General features: G+C 45.7%; 1 protein-coding gene across 1 annotated transcript in view; it reads right to left on the bottom strand.

Moving 5' to 3' along the window:
• Positions 1-13,940, bottom strand: part of CREB3L1 (cAMP responsive element binding protein 3 like 1) — a 61,203-nt gene extending 47,263 nt beyond the window's left edge. Inside the window, exon 1 of the mRNA XM_032775095.2 lies at positions 13,736-13,940. Within this exon, the coding sequence (XP_032630986.1) occupies positions 13,736-13,843 (108 nt within the window). The 5' untranslated portion in view covers positions 13,844-13,940. The remainder of the gene's footprint in view (positions 1-13,735) is intronic.
• Positions 13,941-16,748: the final 2,808 nt, after the last annotated feature.

The raw sequence follows: 16,748 nt of genomic DNA, 5'->3' as shown, positions 1-16,748 counted from the left end.
GCATATATATACCTGCCCCTGGAAATTTCCACTACATTCATCTGACGAAGTGGGTATTCACCCATGAAAGCTCATGATCCAAAACGTCTGTTAGTCTATAAGGTGCCACAGGATTCTCTGCTGACTTCAGTAAAGTTACTCTAGATTTACTTGGTGTATCTGAGATCAGAATCAGACCTATAGAGTTCAAAGGTATGGAATAAGGATCTTATGACTCCTTCAGTTCAGCTGTATTCATTCAGTGCCTAATTCACTGAAGCCAATGCAAGAACTTCACTGACTACAATGGGCTTTGGATGAGGTCCTTCATGCAGAGCATTGTGGAAGTACAGTGTATGATACAGTGATGGACTTCCTAAAGTCTTAATAGCAAAATTAACTCAAATTGAGTTGCATGGGAGCACCATTAGGAGGGCTGACATTGGCTATAGGTGTGTAAGCCAGGGATAAATGGAGGCAGGGAGAGGTGTCCCTGGGACAGTGCGGGAGTAGTTAGCCCAAAAGGCTGCTGGTGGCAACAGCATGTGAATTAAATGTGCAGATGACGCTAACTTGGTGCTGTTCACAAGAATCAAGTAGTAATACCAAGGTATTACTTGGAGAGGAACATGAAATACAGCCTGCAGAATATTTGAGGTCTTATAAAGTGTGGCTGGTTTCTGCCAGGTGCATAATGCCCAACATTTATGTAGCCCATTTCATCCATAGATTGCAAAGCACTGCACAAATATGAATAAGTATTATCATCCTCCTTAATTAACCTACCCAAGATCACACACCAAGTAACTAACAGAGCTTGGAATAGAACACAGGTTTCCTAACTCCCTGGGCTAATGGCCCATTCACAGGACCACTGACCTTTACCAGCTCAGTTCAATTGGCAAGTAAATTGCACCTCACAGCACCTCACCAACTCCGATGTCACCATATTAGCATGGAAACAACAGAGAGAGTTCAGAGATGATCTAATTACTATGCTAAGAACTTTGAGATAGAGAGACTGAAAAAGGCTTTGAAAAAAAGTGTTCCATCAACATTCTTTAAAAATGTCATAGCTTATTTCCCTTCAACTAAACTGCTTATCTTTCAGTTCCTTCCCTGGGGCAGCTGTTAGCTCAGCCAAAAGCACTTGCCTGTCCTCCCTCGCTCTCTCTTTTGGCTGTCATTAATTTATCACCTAGATTCTACATTAAGCCATTCTGAATGCAAAACTTAACAATGAAATGCACCCACAAACATTGACCTCTTCTTTATTCAGCTCTGCTCATGCCTCAGAACAGCCTTTTTCATGTGTCATAGTATGTACATTCAAACTCTCCATACAATATTTCTTTCAGAAAAAGCTCTACTAGGAAAAGGAGTATCACTAACAGTGGAAATCCAGGAGGAGGATCAAGGACTCTCGGCATATTGGCTGGTAGGGACATGTTGACATAGGTAGAAGCTCACCCTGCAAGAATTTCAGATGCATTGCAGTGAGGAAGCTTATCCTGCTAGACATGAATTCCAGAGGGTACCAAGTGAGTAAATGTATCCTGCTAGATTTCTAGTAGGCACTGCAGTGAGGAAGCTTACCCTGCTAGAATTCCACTGGGCATCACAGTAAGGAAGCTCACACTGCAGAAGGAACGCTGACAGCACCGAAAAAGAATGTACTAGCCACTTCCCTCCTATGCAATATACCTCATAACTGATACAAAACGTATGTATAGTGCTACCTCTGCCACCAAGTGAATGATAACACTCCTGTTGAACAGGAGCTTGATCATCAAACTAAAGATGTTACTTTCTATTTGGTCTAGGAAAAAGAACAAGTTTAAGTCAGGCTTAGCTAATACAAGTGTCATCACTGTTTGAGATAGTGTGACTCATGCAACCTTAGAAGGACATAGGGTTCATCACAGCCTAGAGAGAGAGAGAGAGATGAACAGGGAGAGGTTACTGGACAGCGTGTATCATAGTACACGCATTCAAACTCTCCATGTGACCTTGTCTGGTGCGTAGAGAAGACCTACTTCAACCACCTTTTCACTTTGACACTGACCAGGCCAGAAAAAGTCCATAGGATTATGAAGGCAGACAGATAATGAGAGATTTAGCAACAGAAAGGGTGAGAAAAGGAGGAAGGAGAAAAAAGGAGAGAGAGGGTAAGGGAATACAGGAGACCATAAAGAAAAAAGGAGAGGGGATAGTCAAGTGGGTTCATGAGCATCATGAATGAGAGAAAGGACATTCAAACTCTTCCTCCTTGCAGCAGGAGAGAAACGGAAGTTAGTTTTCTAGAGCAGCCAGGAATAACTAGACAGATGTAAACATTGCATGGTGGGTACATGGAAAGCAACTGGATTGAAACACACAGCCTGCCTTTCAGTACACTACCTGCAGTCACCTCCTATTCTGGCATTGCACTAAGGTTCCCACTCCCTGCTCTAGCTTTTCCTGCTCTGAGAGCGAATACAAACCATGCAATGGTAGACATACTAAGCCAAGAAAGCACCTAACCATTCAGTCCTATTTTTACAAGGCCTTATGTGAGCTTCCCATACAGGAAGGAACAAAAAAGGGGATCCTGAGAGTCACCAGCTCTCTTCCACCACACAAGCCTAAAACAAATCATATATAGTTTCTATACCATTCACCCAAGGAATATTAAAGTGCATATAAACAAAATATATATATATATAGGAGTCACTTCACCCACCAGTGCAGCCACCTCTGGGATAGGAAGCAGCTGCTGTTTAACTGCACACAAAAAACTACATATTATTATTAATATTAACAGTAAATAACATGTACAAACATTACCCAAAACATTAGATCAGTGAGCAAAGAAGAATATTGTGTTTAATTGAAACTGCAGTGGGAGTTTAGGTTGGTGCAATATAATTAATGAATTTGGCCTGGAGACCAGGACTAACAACCTTGACTCCTATAAAAAGTGCCATGGAATCTTTAATGGCAATAGGTATTCAGAATCTCCATTCTACCTCTGATTGAAAAGATGGTGCCTCTACCGCTTGGGAACTAACCCAGTGCTATCTCTCAAGGAAGGATGGCTACTAGTGAGTCCTCATCACCACTTCTTGCAGTGGGTGGGTTTTCCTAGGCAGTCTGCTATCCAAGGAATGACTAGATATGACTCTTCTTAGCTTATTAGAACTGAGATCACAGTTGGAATGAGCTTTCCTCCTATCAGCTATCTGTTCCTCAACATCAACACAACAGCAAACGGTATAATCAGGGTGATTTTTTTAGTTCCCTCTTGGGTCCTGAAGTGGACTTTCCAATAGTAGAGTCAGCTAGTGGACCTGAGTTGTTGCAATCCAAGTAGTGTGGGCAGAATGCACAGATTTTAATAATTGGAATAATCTATTTTCTAAGTTGTACCAAAATAAATAAATCTTGAGAAGACTTACAATCACTTTTACACCAAAACACAATCTTCACCACCTGGCTGTGAGGGGAAACCTGTCATGTTGTTACCCTGGGACCAACTCCATAGATGAAATTAAATTCCCTCATCTCCATTGGTATTATAAGGATTCCCTACATACAAAGAGATGGTTTGGAAACATGAAGTGATCATGTGGAGCCCAGAGTTATACCCTTCTCAGAGTCAACACACGATTCATAGGGGAAGATTTATAGCCAAAGATAGACTGTTATTATAAAATCACTCTCCACAGGACTCCACTTTAAGAGCCTGTTTGGGAGAGAAATCCATTCATTATTCCTTTTTCCACTCGCTGAAACTAAGCTCCTACTAGAAATGGATCCTGTTCCAGTCTTTCAGAATACAACCAAGATACACCATGGTAAATAAATATTGTAACCAACCTAGTGTCTGTGTATAACACCACAATACCCTATGGATATTTAGAACCCACTCACTATTCATGAGTATGTCATCTATCTCTTTGAATCCCTCCAATAGCTCTCCCTTCTCTATCGTTTCAAACATAAGCTGCTTGTATTCACTGCCAAAGGCCTTCACAGTCAATCCCCACCCTACCTACCTTCTCTCATTCACTATCAAGTGTTGACACATACCTCTGGTAGGTCCATAATGCCAGCCTCTACTACTCACTTGTTAAACTGTCAGACAAGCACCTTGAGGTTTTCATCATGCTGTCCACATGCTTCAGACTCTACCTTATTATCCACCTTCAAATCCCTCCTCAAAACTCTCCTTTGCTGTGATGCCCACATAAAATTTGACAATAGCTGTTATTGTGCAGAGACCTTCATGCGACAATGCTGGGCTGTATTGTTTACTAGGACTCCTATGTTGGTCCGTCTGTATCCATGTTGTCTTTTGATGGATAGTTAGATTGTAATTTCCCTGGAACAGGGACTGTATTTTTGCTCTGTGTTTGTACAGCACCTAGCACAATGGGGGCCTGGTCCATGCCCAGGGCTCCTAGGTACTATGGTAATACAAATAAATAAAATAATAATAATTCAGGTGTCCTAGCATGCCTGAGAACCTGTAGGTGTCTCCTACCCATGAGCACCATTAAACTCTGAAATTCCCCCAAGGATAATCAAGTATCCTGACCTATCAACTATCTGTAAAAATGCTAGTTGAGTATTTTCTTACCCACCAGATAGTATTCCCCCAGCATCCCCTCTCCCCACCACCAAAAACAAAACAGCAATCTGAGGTTGCACCAAAGACCATCCTTCAGGTGTATTCAGCACCAAGGCCAGAGCCTGAGGGGGGAAAACCCCAAGCACCATGACAATGGAAGCTGAGAAACAAAAAGGAAAATAGGCATTTGAAGCATGTGATTTACTTCCTTCCTTTGGGCATGTGGTGCGTGTTGTGAAGACAGACCAGCACCAGGGGCTTATCTTGCTTTTTTGCAACCAGGCTTTCATCTACTGGAGAAAGGAAGGGGCCAAGAATCCCTCACATATGTTTCCCAGAAGATTAGTCATCCTTTGAATCTAAGTGGATCAAGTCATGTTCCTAGCAGGACTCTTAGAGGTGGAGGTAAAATGAGTTGATTTACAATCTGGGAGGTTTTCCATATTCTGATGCTCTCACCTGATCTATTACAGCAAGGTCCTCCTGCCTCCACCAAAACTGCCAGCAGCACTGACTGCTGGGCATGTCTCAGGAGATAGCAATTTTCTGACAGATCTGTCCAAAGTGCATTTGTAGGTACAGTAATTTAGACACCTTCCCCAACATCTGCAGAGCTACTATCTTGCAGTTTCTGATTCACAATTGCTGCTGCTGACGTGCTCTTCTGGATCGGCCTGTGTAACCAATGACTTTAGCACACATGTAACAGGAAGCTTCCACCCTTTGCTCGTTGCTTAATATATTTACTTTGCAAACATTTTCACATAATCCTTTCCTGTTTCTCCCCACTCAGATGCACGTTTATGACTCTCTCTTTTATTCCTTTTTCTGATGTCTAGCTCTCTGCAGACATGGTCCAAGGCTCTCTCTTCTTGTCTGCCTCTGAACAACAGCAGTCAGGCACTACCATAACCATTAACTGTGGCATGCCACCATGATTGCAGGGATCTCCTCAGGACATGAGGATGGTGGCTGGGATGAGATTGTCCAGCTGATCCCAACCCACATGCCAGAAGTTGTCTAGTAGGAGAGTATGCTGTTTCCAGGATGATGTTTCTCAAGTGTTCTTGACAGAGAATTCTTAGTTTTCTTCAGAATATGTTAGGTATACACAACTCTCCTCCACTCAACAGATGACAAGACCTTCTAAAACACGGGTAGGCAACCTATGGCACGAGTGCCTAAGGCAGCACGTGAGCTGATTTTCAGTGGCACTCACACTGCCTGAGTCCTGGCCACTGGTCCGGGGGGCTCTGCATTTTATTTAATTTTAAATGAAGCTTCTTAAACATTTTAAAAACCTTATTTACTTTACATACAACAATAGTTATTTATATATTATCGACTTATAGAAAGAAACCTTCTAAAAACATTAAAATGTATTACTGGCACACGAAACGTTAAACAAGAGTGAATGAATGAAGACTTGGCACTCGACTTCTGAAAGGTTGCCGACCCCTGTTCTAAAGAAAGGTCATATCTCCCCACTGCCAAAAAATAAATGTTGATTTTCAGTTTAAGGCTACAAAGTGACATTGTTGTAGGCTCAGGAGGTACCTTATGCCACAGAGGAGAATGATAGTCTGGTGGTTAGACTGCTAGCCTGTAAAGTCTGAGGCCTTTTTCTGCAGCCACATAAGGACAGCAGCTGCCATGAGCTACAAGGCAGAAAGTCACATCTTCACATTCCATCTAAAGTGCATTAAAACAATGAAATATTGTGCTGTTAAGAAGATGCTCCTGTCCTAATAGTACCCACCATCACCAAATAAAGAAACAGATCTTTAAACATCTTAAGAAAACTTTGTTTGATGGCATTCTGTCAGGCAAGGAATCACTTATTAAGAGTTGTGACTGTGAAATCTATACTTCTTTATTGTTTTGCCTTCATGGTCCTGTAGCAGGGTGGTCCCCTGCCCCTGCTCTGAAGGGCTTGAAACAGCCCAGGAGAGGGCTGTGGCTTGGGCAAGAAGCCTGGACTGATTGGGGAAAGTAGGTTCAGCTGTGGCCATGCCCCAATCAGGCCCAGCTGGCCCCTATAAGAGGCAGTAAGCCAGAGGCCCAGAGTGTCTCTGTCTGTCTGTAGAGGGAGAAGGGCCTGGCTGCAGGGAGCTAGAGACAAAGTACCTGACTGGAGCAGGGCTGGAGACAGGCTGAGGAGCTGGAGAGCTCCAGCCTGGAAAGCCCCAGGCTGTGGCCTAGCACTGGGCTAAAAGGTACTGGGGGTTGCAGAGGGTAGCCCAGGGGTAGGCCAAGGCACCAGGTCCAAACCCTCCTTGCCAGTGATGAGTAGGCTGACACTGCAGTCTGCCCCAGGGCGTGGGGTTAGATGATGACTGGCAGTAGCCTTATACTGAGGCAAGGTGCCAGCGATGAGTAGGCTGACATTGCAGTCTGTCCCAGGGCATAGCGCTAGATGATGACTGGCAGTAACCTTATACTGAGGCAAGGTGAGAATAGTGGGTGGGGGTTCCCTGGGGAGGGGAGACCCTAAGACTGAGGGGTTACTGCCAGGGGGCAGCACCCCAGGTAAAAGGGCACCGGGGTCCAGGGAGGGACATGGGGCCAGAGGACAGGTGGATCATTGGCCTGCAGAGGGTGCTCTGGAGCTGGAATGAGCTAATTCCTGGAAGTCACCAGCAGGAGGTGCTGCAGGGGTGAGTCCACTCCTCTACAGGTCCCTACTTCTTTATTGTTTATCTGTATGGTTTCTGTCTGATTCTTTGATCGTTTCAGTCACATAACTAATTTTGCAAGATCTAAATCAACTAACGGGGTGGGATACGATTAGTTAAAGGATTGTTTTGCAATATGTTAGGATTGGTCAAAGAATTATTTTGTAGTACTTTAGCTATACCTTAACCAATCATTTTAAACTAAGCAGGACTCAAGTTTCACTACATAAATTGGGGTTCAAAAGGAAGTTCTTTGGAACCTACCACCAGGACACAGCCCAGGATCAGAGCTGCCAGACTCAACACCCTGCCAATCATATCAGGCAGAAACTGGAGGAGCCCCAGATAACCTGATCCTGACTGGCCACCAGGAAAACTTTGTTTGCCTTATTGGCAGTGGTGAGCACTGTCTGCTTAGCATATGCATTCTGTTTCAGTAACTGTTAACAAATAGAGGTTAAAAATATTACTGGGTAAGGCACTTTCACTGATAAAAGGCCTCGAAAACCCTCAGAAGAATACGCTCTGAGTCCTAGGAACTGAGTATGGGTGGCCTTGAGTCCTAGGGAATAGGTATTGGTGGATGCCTTTCACCTGGAGCCCTAAGAACTGGGAAAGGGTGGGGATGCCTAAATTAACTTGGTTACCCCTTGAGCCCACAGAAGGGTAAAGGTGGGGTGCCCTAGAAAGTGTGGGTAACAAGCCCAGAATTTGCAAGACCTGGGTGCAATTCCCTATATGGCCATAGACTTCCTAAGTTATCATGGGCAAGTCAGTTAGCCTCTCTCTGCCACTCACCCCATCTGTAAAATGGGAACAATAGCATTTCCCTACCTCATAGAGGTATTGTGAGGATAAATACATTAAAGATTGTGAGGTACTCAGAGACTACAGTAACTAGGGCCATATAAATATCTTTGAAAATATCAACAGTGGAGAAATGTCTTTACTTTCTTCCTTTTGATTTCTGATCATAAGGAACTGTACTATTGTGTTCCACTGAGGGCTGCCAATGTTGGGTTAACTGCCCTGTTCCACTAATGCTTCTCAGACGTCTCTCGATCAGCTGCAAGGGAATGTCCAAGAAGAGGAGCTGGCAGAACAAAGTGACTGAGCCAAAGGAAAATCTGGGAACGTTTTTATTAAAATGCATTCCTTCCACCAATGTACTACATCTCCACTGGGGTCACAAAATATTTCTTGACAAGCCCAATTCTAAGCAGGATAAAGATCATATATTTTTATTGACCTGCCCAATGCTCTCATCACACTAAAACAGACTAAGAAGCTAAAGACAGGTAACTATAAGAATGATACAAATTAACTAAGCTTCATAGCTTGAGGAATAGGAAGCTATGACACTTTCATAAGTGTCTATGACTGGCATCAGCCCCAGAGACCATTGTGTGCCTCTAATAATGTCTTGTATCAGGGGCATGCAGAAAGGGGGGCAAGCAGGGGCACCCCCAATAACTGGTGGGGGCACAGAAATCCTCTGGCCTCAGGGCTGAGGCACAGAACATGAACCTCCAAAACCCAATGAAATTTAAATTCCTGCGCACACCCCTCTGGAATCCAACAAGAGAAATGGAAACTGAGGAGAATTCCTGGCTAAGCCTTTAGGTCCAGCTGTGGGGGGCAAGGGAGGAAAGAATGGAGCTCATACAGGATGAAACTCACCCCTGCGCCAAGGGCAGAACAAGGCCTGTGCACTTGCTAAAGCCTCATAATAGGGCATAAAAGAGGAACTTATGGTACATAGGCTTGCACAGGGATCAATTTCACCTCCAAGGAACATACTATATTTACATTTGTTAGCAAAGACCCTTTCCAGTTTCTATTGGCACTGTCCTTAGCATAGCTCTGTTTTCTACATACAATTTACTAATTAGCTCATTTTTGGTGGCCCGCATTACCTGATTCCAAGACATATATGGAGTAACACAAAAGACACCACATTAAAGTTATAGAAAATAGCAGTGTGAACATAAAAATAGTAAAAAATAGAACAAGTTTACACACTGTCTCTCAAGAAACAGTCCAGAAATACATGTAACTTTTCCCATTCCATTAGATCGTATTATTTATCAAATAGTGCACGCTGTCACACAGTAAGAGTTCATATTGTAACACATTACCACAGGTTGACTGGCCCCTTTGAGAGGGAGCAGCGGGTACAGTGCACCTATGACTGATTACTAGCTGCCCCATTGGGTTTAGTGCCTGGATCTTCTAAAGGGGAAGACAGGAACAGGGGAAGGAAGGTTATCCACTGAAACTCTCTCAGCTCAGGGAGGTAAGGGTGCTGCTAAAAGTAGCTATGGTAGAAGCCACAGCAGATAGCAGGAGGCTCCTGCAGGAGACCCTTGACTGGGGGAAGGGTTTTGGGCCTGGAGGCCTCTTGGACACTGTGAGCATGTGGAATAACTCCAGGTTGAAAGCCCTGAGATTTCCTGTAGACACAAAGAGAAAGTCTAGGTTCCAGGTAAGAAGGCCTGAGAGTGGATGTTCAGAAAAGAGCAGGCTGGGTTGAGGAGAGAGGCTAAGCAGAGCCTGGGAAAGGCTCAGATGCTGTGCCCAGCTTGGAAACTTGGAGATGGACTCCAGGGAAGAGGGGCTGTGCTCTGTGTAAGACTTGGGTAGAAGAGATTTTGTTGTATGTTAATAACAAGACAACAAGAAGAGGTGATGTTATTGGACACAAGCTTTGGTGGAGTTATTGAGGAGCCTGAGTGAAAGGAAAACTGAGGCAGGACTCTGCAGAGCCCTGCACAGCCAGCAGGAGGCTGATGTGTGGATGCACTATCAAAGTCTGTCTGCATATGGGTAGACAATGGAAGCCTCAATAATCAAACACAAGTTTTAATGAGTGGCAACCAAGGAAGCTGAAACATGAATACAGTGTGGCTGGAGACAAGGAACCTGAGGTGTGAACAGACTGGATTTTTAGCATGTGGGTGCAGATACAGAGTATGTCTGCTCTCCAATTGAGGTGTGTGATTGCAGCATACGTAAACACACCCATGCTATCTTTAGTCTTGCAAGCTTGGGTACCAACAGCAATATGGGCTGCAATGTGGGCTATACAAGCTTGCCCAAGTCCCTGGGTACTTACTCGGAAGCTAGTCCATGCTCAGATCCATGCCGCTGCAGTGTCACTACTACTGGTACCCAAGCTAGCTAGATTAAAACTAGCTCTGGTATGTTTACATATTCTGCAATCACACCTCTGATTGCAGCCTAGTCACACCCACAACAGTGAGAGAGACCAAAGAAAATTGCAGGGGAGCATGGAATATTGGGACAGTTGCTTCTGCCAATACAGACTGTCTTGGCTTGGCTGTTCCATGCTGCCCTCAGATTCTGTATTCTAACTGACACAAGGCAGCCTTTTAAAAACAAATGCTTACTGGGTGCATGCTTCCTGAAGGGGGAGAAGAATCACCACAAGTCTGAACACATTGAAGAGCACAGAATGAGAAATGGGGTGCTGGAGCCTGAAGGCCCAGTCTCAGAATCATAGAGCTGAGAAGCTTGATACTGAAGAGGGCTGAGAGAGAATGAGAGCTCTCTGAGCCATTGCTCTGTTAAACCAAGGAGCGAGTACATGTATTCTGACAAGAATAATGAAAAATGCCAAAGCCTGGTGTGGACAGTGCAGAATTCAGAAAGGTTAATTCAATGAGCAAACATCACATGAAGGATTAGCTTTATTAATAAACAGTCATTTCCAGTGAAAACACTGAACAAACTCCTCTGTGTTCATAAGCAGTAAGTGACCTAGCAAGCTGAAGGAGAATCTGTTTTTGCTGTCATTAGTAATATACACATCTTGGTGAACAAAAGGAGTGTTTTCCATAGACACCTTTCCCCTTGGAGTTCACCTATCCAAGCACCAATTAAACCCAGCCCTGTTTATGCTTTTTAAACTAGATATCAGTCAGACTCCAACCAATAACACTGTTCTCTTTCAAGTGTCCCTTTTCAATCACATTAATTTATTAATTCCGAGATGCACCTAGACCTATGATCCCATTATTTCAGCTTGTTACATCCTTAGAATAAAAGAGTTATAAACTACTGCTTAAGTGACAAGACAATTAACTAAGGAAGGTTATTGTTTCAGGAAGAGGTTGATGGTGAACACAATAGCCTAACAGTGTCCAACCTCTTTAGAGGAAACTACATTTGCTAAACAATATATGGAAGGGTCCCCAAGTTGAACCTCATCTCACTCTGAAGTGAAATCATTGATGGTTTTAAGAATTATCATGCAACCATCGTGCTTTAATTTTAAGTGAAATACATTGAAACGCAATTATGTAAAAATAAGATCTCCTTACTTAACAGACCCCTTGCCATCATTATCACAGTAAGATTTGCTGGATTTACTTAAGTTCATCTTTACTCCTTTTTCTGGCTGTTATCCCTGCAGAGCCACTACACAGAGGGTGAATTGGATTACAGTACATTCAGGCTCCACTATCATCAACAGATTTGTAATCTGAATTAAGATTACAGAATCTTTATTGTTGATCATGCACAAGAACAAAGAGTCTCCGATCCCCAGGGGAGCCTGTGGTGTGAAAGAAAAAAAAGCTTTTACTTGTCAACTGAATGCAATAAATCTAGAGTAACTGAGAAATAATGAGCATGGAGACTTTTCATGCCAGTTTTGCAGTCACTGTTAGAGCAGAAATGGAATTTAATCCATCAGGAAAGTAACATACTGAATATGGTCAGTACACATTTTTAAATATAGTGTCATGGCAGGTATCACTGGGCGGTGCTGGTATGTACAGTCTTCCAAGTTATTTTTCTTGGGCTTTGTCTAATTTATACAACTCCCCTAGTACGGATCCAGTTATAGAGACATAAGAGTGCACATAACGGTACAGATTATTTTTATATAAGAATAACCTAATTTGCTGTAAGGTACTTTTACACTAATATATCTACATCCATACTAGGGCTTTTACCAGGATTACTATTTCTGGAAAAATAATCATACCCATAACTGAAATAGTTACACCAGTCGAACTTTCAAAAGTATGTAGACCAGGCCTTAGGGTGTGAGCAAATGTTCAGTCTTGAGAAGACCTGCTGTGTGTGTGTTAGTTTTGCCATGCAAAGGTTCTCAGTAGGGGGAGCAGTGCAAGGAGTAGATGATTTTGCTCTCTACCTATGTCTACACTGCAATTAGAAGTGTGACTTCGGCACATGTAAACATAGCGGTGCTAGATTTGATCTAATTAGCTGAACTAATGTACAGTGAAGTTGTGGCAGTACAGGCTAGCCACTTGAATGTGTCACCAGAGTCCTGTGAGGGGTTGTACAGCCTTTGCTGCTGGGATTCACTGTTACTGACTGAGCTAGCTAGATCAAAGCTAGTTCAGACATGTCTACATGTTCTGCCCTCACTCACTGACTGCCATGTAGACATACCCTTTGCCTCAAGAATTTACTCCAATCAGAGACAGAGGTGCACCCTTGAAGGGGGGGGGGAGGACTTGGGGTGAGATTACTGAAAGAAGGGATTAGCTGCATGCTGCTTGTGACCATCTCTGTTCCAGGACTGATGTATGTGTAAATAAAACAAGTTACACTTAGAATATACCCAAATTTTGGGTCACTGATTTATTCTCCACTGGGAAGGTGATGTGAAAAGCCCCAGATGTCCTCTACTGCTTGGCAGAGAGACAGCAATATTCATACTAGTTCAAAGCTAAATTTGCTGACAAACACAAAACTCACACTCCTCATTTGGAACAACATCCCAGTTTGAAGTTTTAGAATGGACCAACTGTACATGTGAGTGCACAAAGTCTGGACAATTTTCTTAAAGGTGAATACACTGTTTTTACACACTGGGAATCAACTGATTCCCCCCCAAGTAAGTCACAACTGTGTTAGCCAAGCAACAGATGTTTCACCCTCCAAATGTCATTTTACAAAAAGCTGTTAGCAAGGGAATGTAGAGGTTTCCAACAGAAGGGCCTGCTGCCCCCTAACTTTAGTGTCTCCAGTACAGTTAGAGTGGGAAGAGTTAGTTAAGCAACGGAACAAAGTGCCAGGACCCGCTGCGGAATTCCCATTAGACATGGTTTAAAAACTGGCATCAGTCTTGCCAAAGGGGAGGCTGATCCCTGAAGGAGGTGGCAGGAGTGTCTGCCTGTGTGAGTGTGGGCGGCGGGGTACAGCTGTAGGGGACTCTCAGTGAGAGGGGTCTCAGGCCGGCGGAGCTTTGCAGGGCCATGGGGAGCATTGGCCTTGGGGCGCTCAGTGCCGGAGCCAGGTTCAGGGAAACGGGAGCTGCGCTGCCCAGGCTCACGCTTCCCTGCCCGGCTACAGGCGGGAATTCCCCGAGCAGCTGCCGTGGCCCCGCACGACTAGGCGCTGTTTGGAGGGGAGCCCGGGGCACTCCAGGACGAGCCCAAGCGGCCCCCGCCCCCACTCCCGGCTCCCTTACCACATTGCTGAGGAAATCCGCTTCGTTCAGGTCGCCCAGGTCCAGGAAGCCGGAGCTGCCCCCGGGGAAGAGGCGCTCGGAGGGGAAGGGCTCCAGGATACTGTCCATGGTGCCGGGCAGCGCCCCGCCGGCGCAGGGTTAGGTGAGGCGCAGAGCCGCCTTCCCGCCAGCGCGGCAGGCCGGATCCCGGGCGTCCCTCGCTCCCTCCGCCGATCCGAGGCTCGGGGTTACTCCAGCGCTGCCCCGCGCAGCCGATGGCAGGGCCCCGGGCCCCCACAGGGCATGGCTCCTCCTACCACGGGACGGCTGCAATCCATAGGGCACGGGGGCAGAGGGGCTCTCCGGGGCGGCGGGGGCCCCGCGGCGGCTGAGGAGGGGAGCCCGGGAGGAGAGGTTGGCTGCTGCGCCTGGGGCTGGGCAGGATCCGAACCCCGCGGGAGCATGCAGGGGCCCGGGCTGCCGCCTGGGGCTGTGCAGGAGGGGCGGTGTACTCCTCCGGGACTCCCCTCTGCCCAGCTGTCACTTTCACACTCCGCAGAGGATCCCCAGGCTCAGCCGTCTGGCCGGCCTGAACATCACGCCCCCAGCTTATGAATATTAACCAGGGCGCGAGGCATAACTCCCCTCCTGGAACAGCCTCTTAAGGAAGCTCTGGTGCAATGCATTGCTCCTCCTTTGCTCTTGCACTGACAGCTGAGGAGAATGGACGCAACCCAGGGCAGGGAACAGAACTCACGGCAGATCTGAACAGTCATCGGGCCCCATGCAGCTCTGGGGCAGCCACAGACAGAAGAGACAATGTGGGGAGATGTAAGAGGGAAAATGCTGTGAAAGACCATTACAGGCAGGGGTGACAGACAGGCCAGGGCTAGTCGCTCAGCCTTTTGCAGCTGCCCTAGGTGAATGTGTGTCCCCTGCACATTCTAGAATTTCTCCTGGACCAACCCCATGACTCTTACAAGAATTGACATGGAATTCTTGATGACCACATGTGATCAGAACCATAGTCTTCTATATCATACCAAAGACAACCTCTGGGAATCATAGGATATCAGGGTTGGAAGGGACCTCAGGAGGTCATCTAATCCAACCCCCTGGCTCAAAGCAGGGCCAATCCCCAGACAGATTTTTGCCCCAGATCCCTAAAGGGCCCCTTCAAGGATTGAACTCACAACCCTGGGTTTAGCACTGAGCTATACCTCCCCCATACTGAGTTTCACCACTTGCTACAGTACAATGTTCCCTACTATTGTATGGTGTTGGTACACTACTGACTTAGGAGAAAGAGTGCCACCTAGTGAACTTCCAGCACCCTATGTTCTAGGTATTCCCTTCAGCACCTAGAACAGGGGTGGCCAAACTTACTGACTCTCTTAGTTGCATATGACAGTCTTCAGAAGTTCAAGAGTGGGGGTTCACCTGCTGGGGCTTCAGCCCTGTGGTAGGTGCCTGCCAGGGCTCGGAGCTTCAGTCCCACTCCTGCTGAAGCTCCAAGCCCCTGCAGGCACTTTAACTGTAAAAGAGCTGCATGTGGCTCATGAGCCATCATTCAGCCACCTTTGACCTAGAACATATGAAGATGATTTCCTGGGATGAAGTAAATTGATTAAGAGGCCCTGCATCTGAGGACCATAATTTCAGTTTTGTTGCCCAATTCTTCAGTGGTTATTGATTTCCAATTAATTGCCAATTTAAAGAGCTGGGGGACTGTTGGGTCCTAGGTCCAGAATCAAGTACAACAGAAGCAAAGTTATCAAGGTCAATATGGAAGAGAGGAAGGTGATCAGGAACAGACAACATGGATTCACCAAGGGCAAGTCATGTCTCACCACTCTGATTGCCTTCTATGATGAGATAACTGGCTCTGTGGATATGGGGAAAGCAGTGGTCGAGAAGTATGGATTGGATGAATGGACTATAAGGTGGACAGAAAGCTGGCTAGATCGTCGGGCTCAATGGGTAGTGATCAACAGCTCGCTGTCTAGTTGGCAGCCGGTATCAGGCAGAGTGCTGCAGGGGTCGTTCCTGGGGCCAGTTTTGTTCAACATCTTCATTAATGATCTGGATGATGGGACGGACTGCACCCTCAGCAAGTTCACAGATACACTAAGCTAGGGGGAGAGGGCAGATATGCTGGAGGGGTTGGATAGTATACAGGAGTTAACCTAGACAAAGGATTGGGCCAAAAGAAATCTGAGGAAGTTCAGCAAGGACAAGTGAAGAGTCCTGCATTTAGGATGGAAGAATCCCATGCACTGCTACAGGCTGGGGACCAACTGGCTAAGCAGCAGTTCTGCAGAAAAGGACCTAGGGGTTACAGTGGACAAGAAGCTGGATATGAGAATAGTGTACCCTTGTTGCCAAGAAGGCTAACAACATATTGGGCTGCATTAGTAGGAGAATTGCCAGCAGATTGAGGGATGTGATTATTCCCCTCTGTTCGGCACTGGTGAAGCCACATCTGCAGTATTGTGTCCAGTTTTGGACCCCTCACTACAGAAAGAATGGACAGATTGGAGAAAGTCCAGCGGAGGGCAATGGAAATTATTAGGGGACTGAGGCACATGATTTATGAGGTGAGGCTGAGGGAACTGGGCTTATTTAGTCTATAGAAGAGAAGAGTGAGGGGGGATTTGATAGCAGCCTTTAACTACCTGAAGGGTTCCAAAGAGGATGGGAATAGGCTGTTCTCAGTGGTGGCAAATGACAGAACAAGGAGCAATGGTCTCAAGTTGCAGTGAGGGAGGCCTAAGTTGGATATTAGGAAAAACTATTTCACAAGGAGGGTGGTGAAGCACTGGAATGGGTTGCCTAGGGAGGTGGTGGAATTTCCATCCTTAGAGGTTTTCAAGGCCTGGCTTGACAAAGCCCTGTCTGGGATGATTTAGTTGTGGTTGGTCCTGCTTTGAGCAGGGGGTTGGACTAGATGACTTCTTAAAGTCTCTTTCAACCCATATCTTCTATGATTCTATATCTGGGTGGGAACCCAGTGTGCACAATGATGAAGCCCACA

Source organism: Chelonoidis abingdonii, chromosome 4 (assembly GCF_003597395.2).
Source record: "Chelonoidis abingdonii isolate Lonesome George chromosome 4, CheloAbing_2.0, whole genome shotgun sequence".
Classification (NCBI taxonomy): domain Eukaryota; kingdom Metazoa; phylum Chordata; order Testudines; family Testudinidae; genus Chelonoidis; species Chelonoidis abingdonii.
Note: the sequence above shows the minus strand (reverse complement) of the source record. Positions and strands in the feature narration are given on the sequence as shown.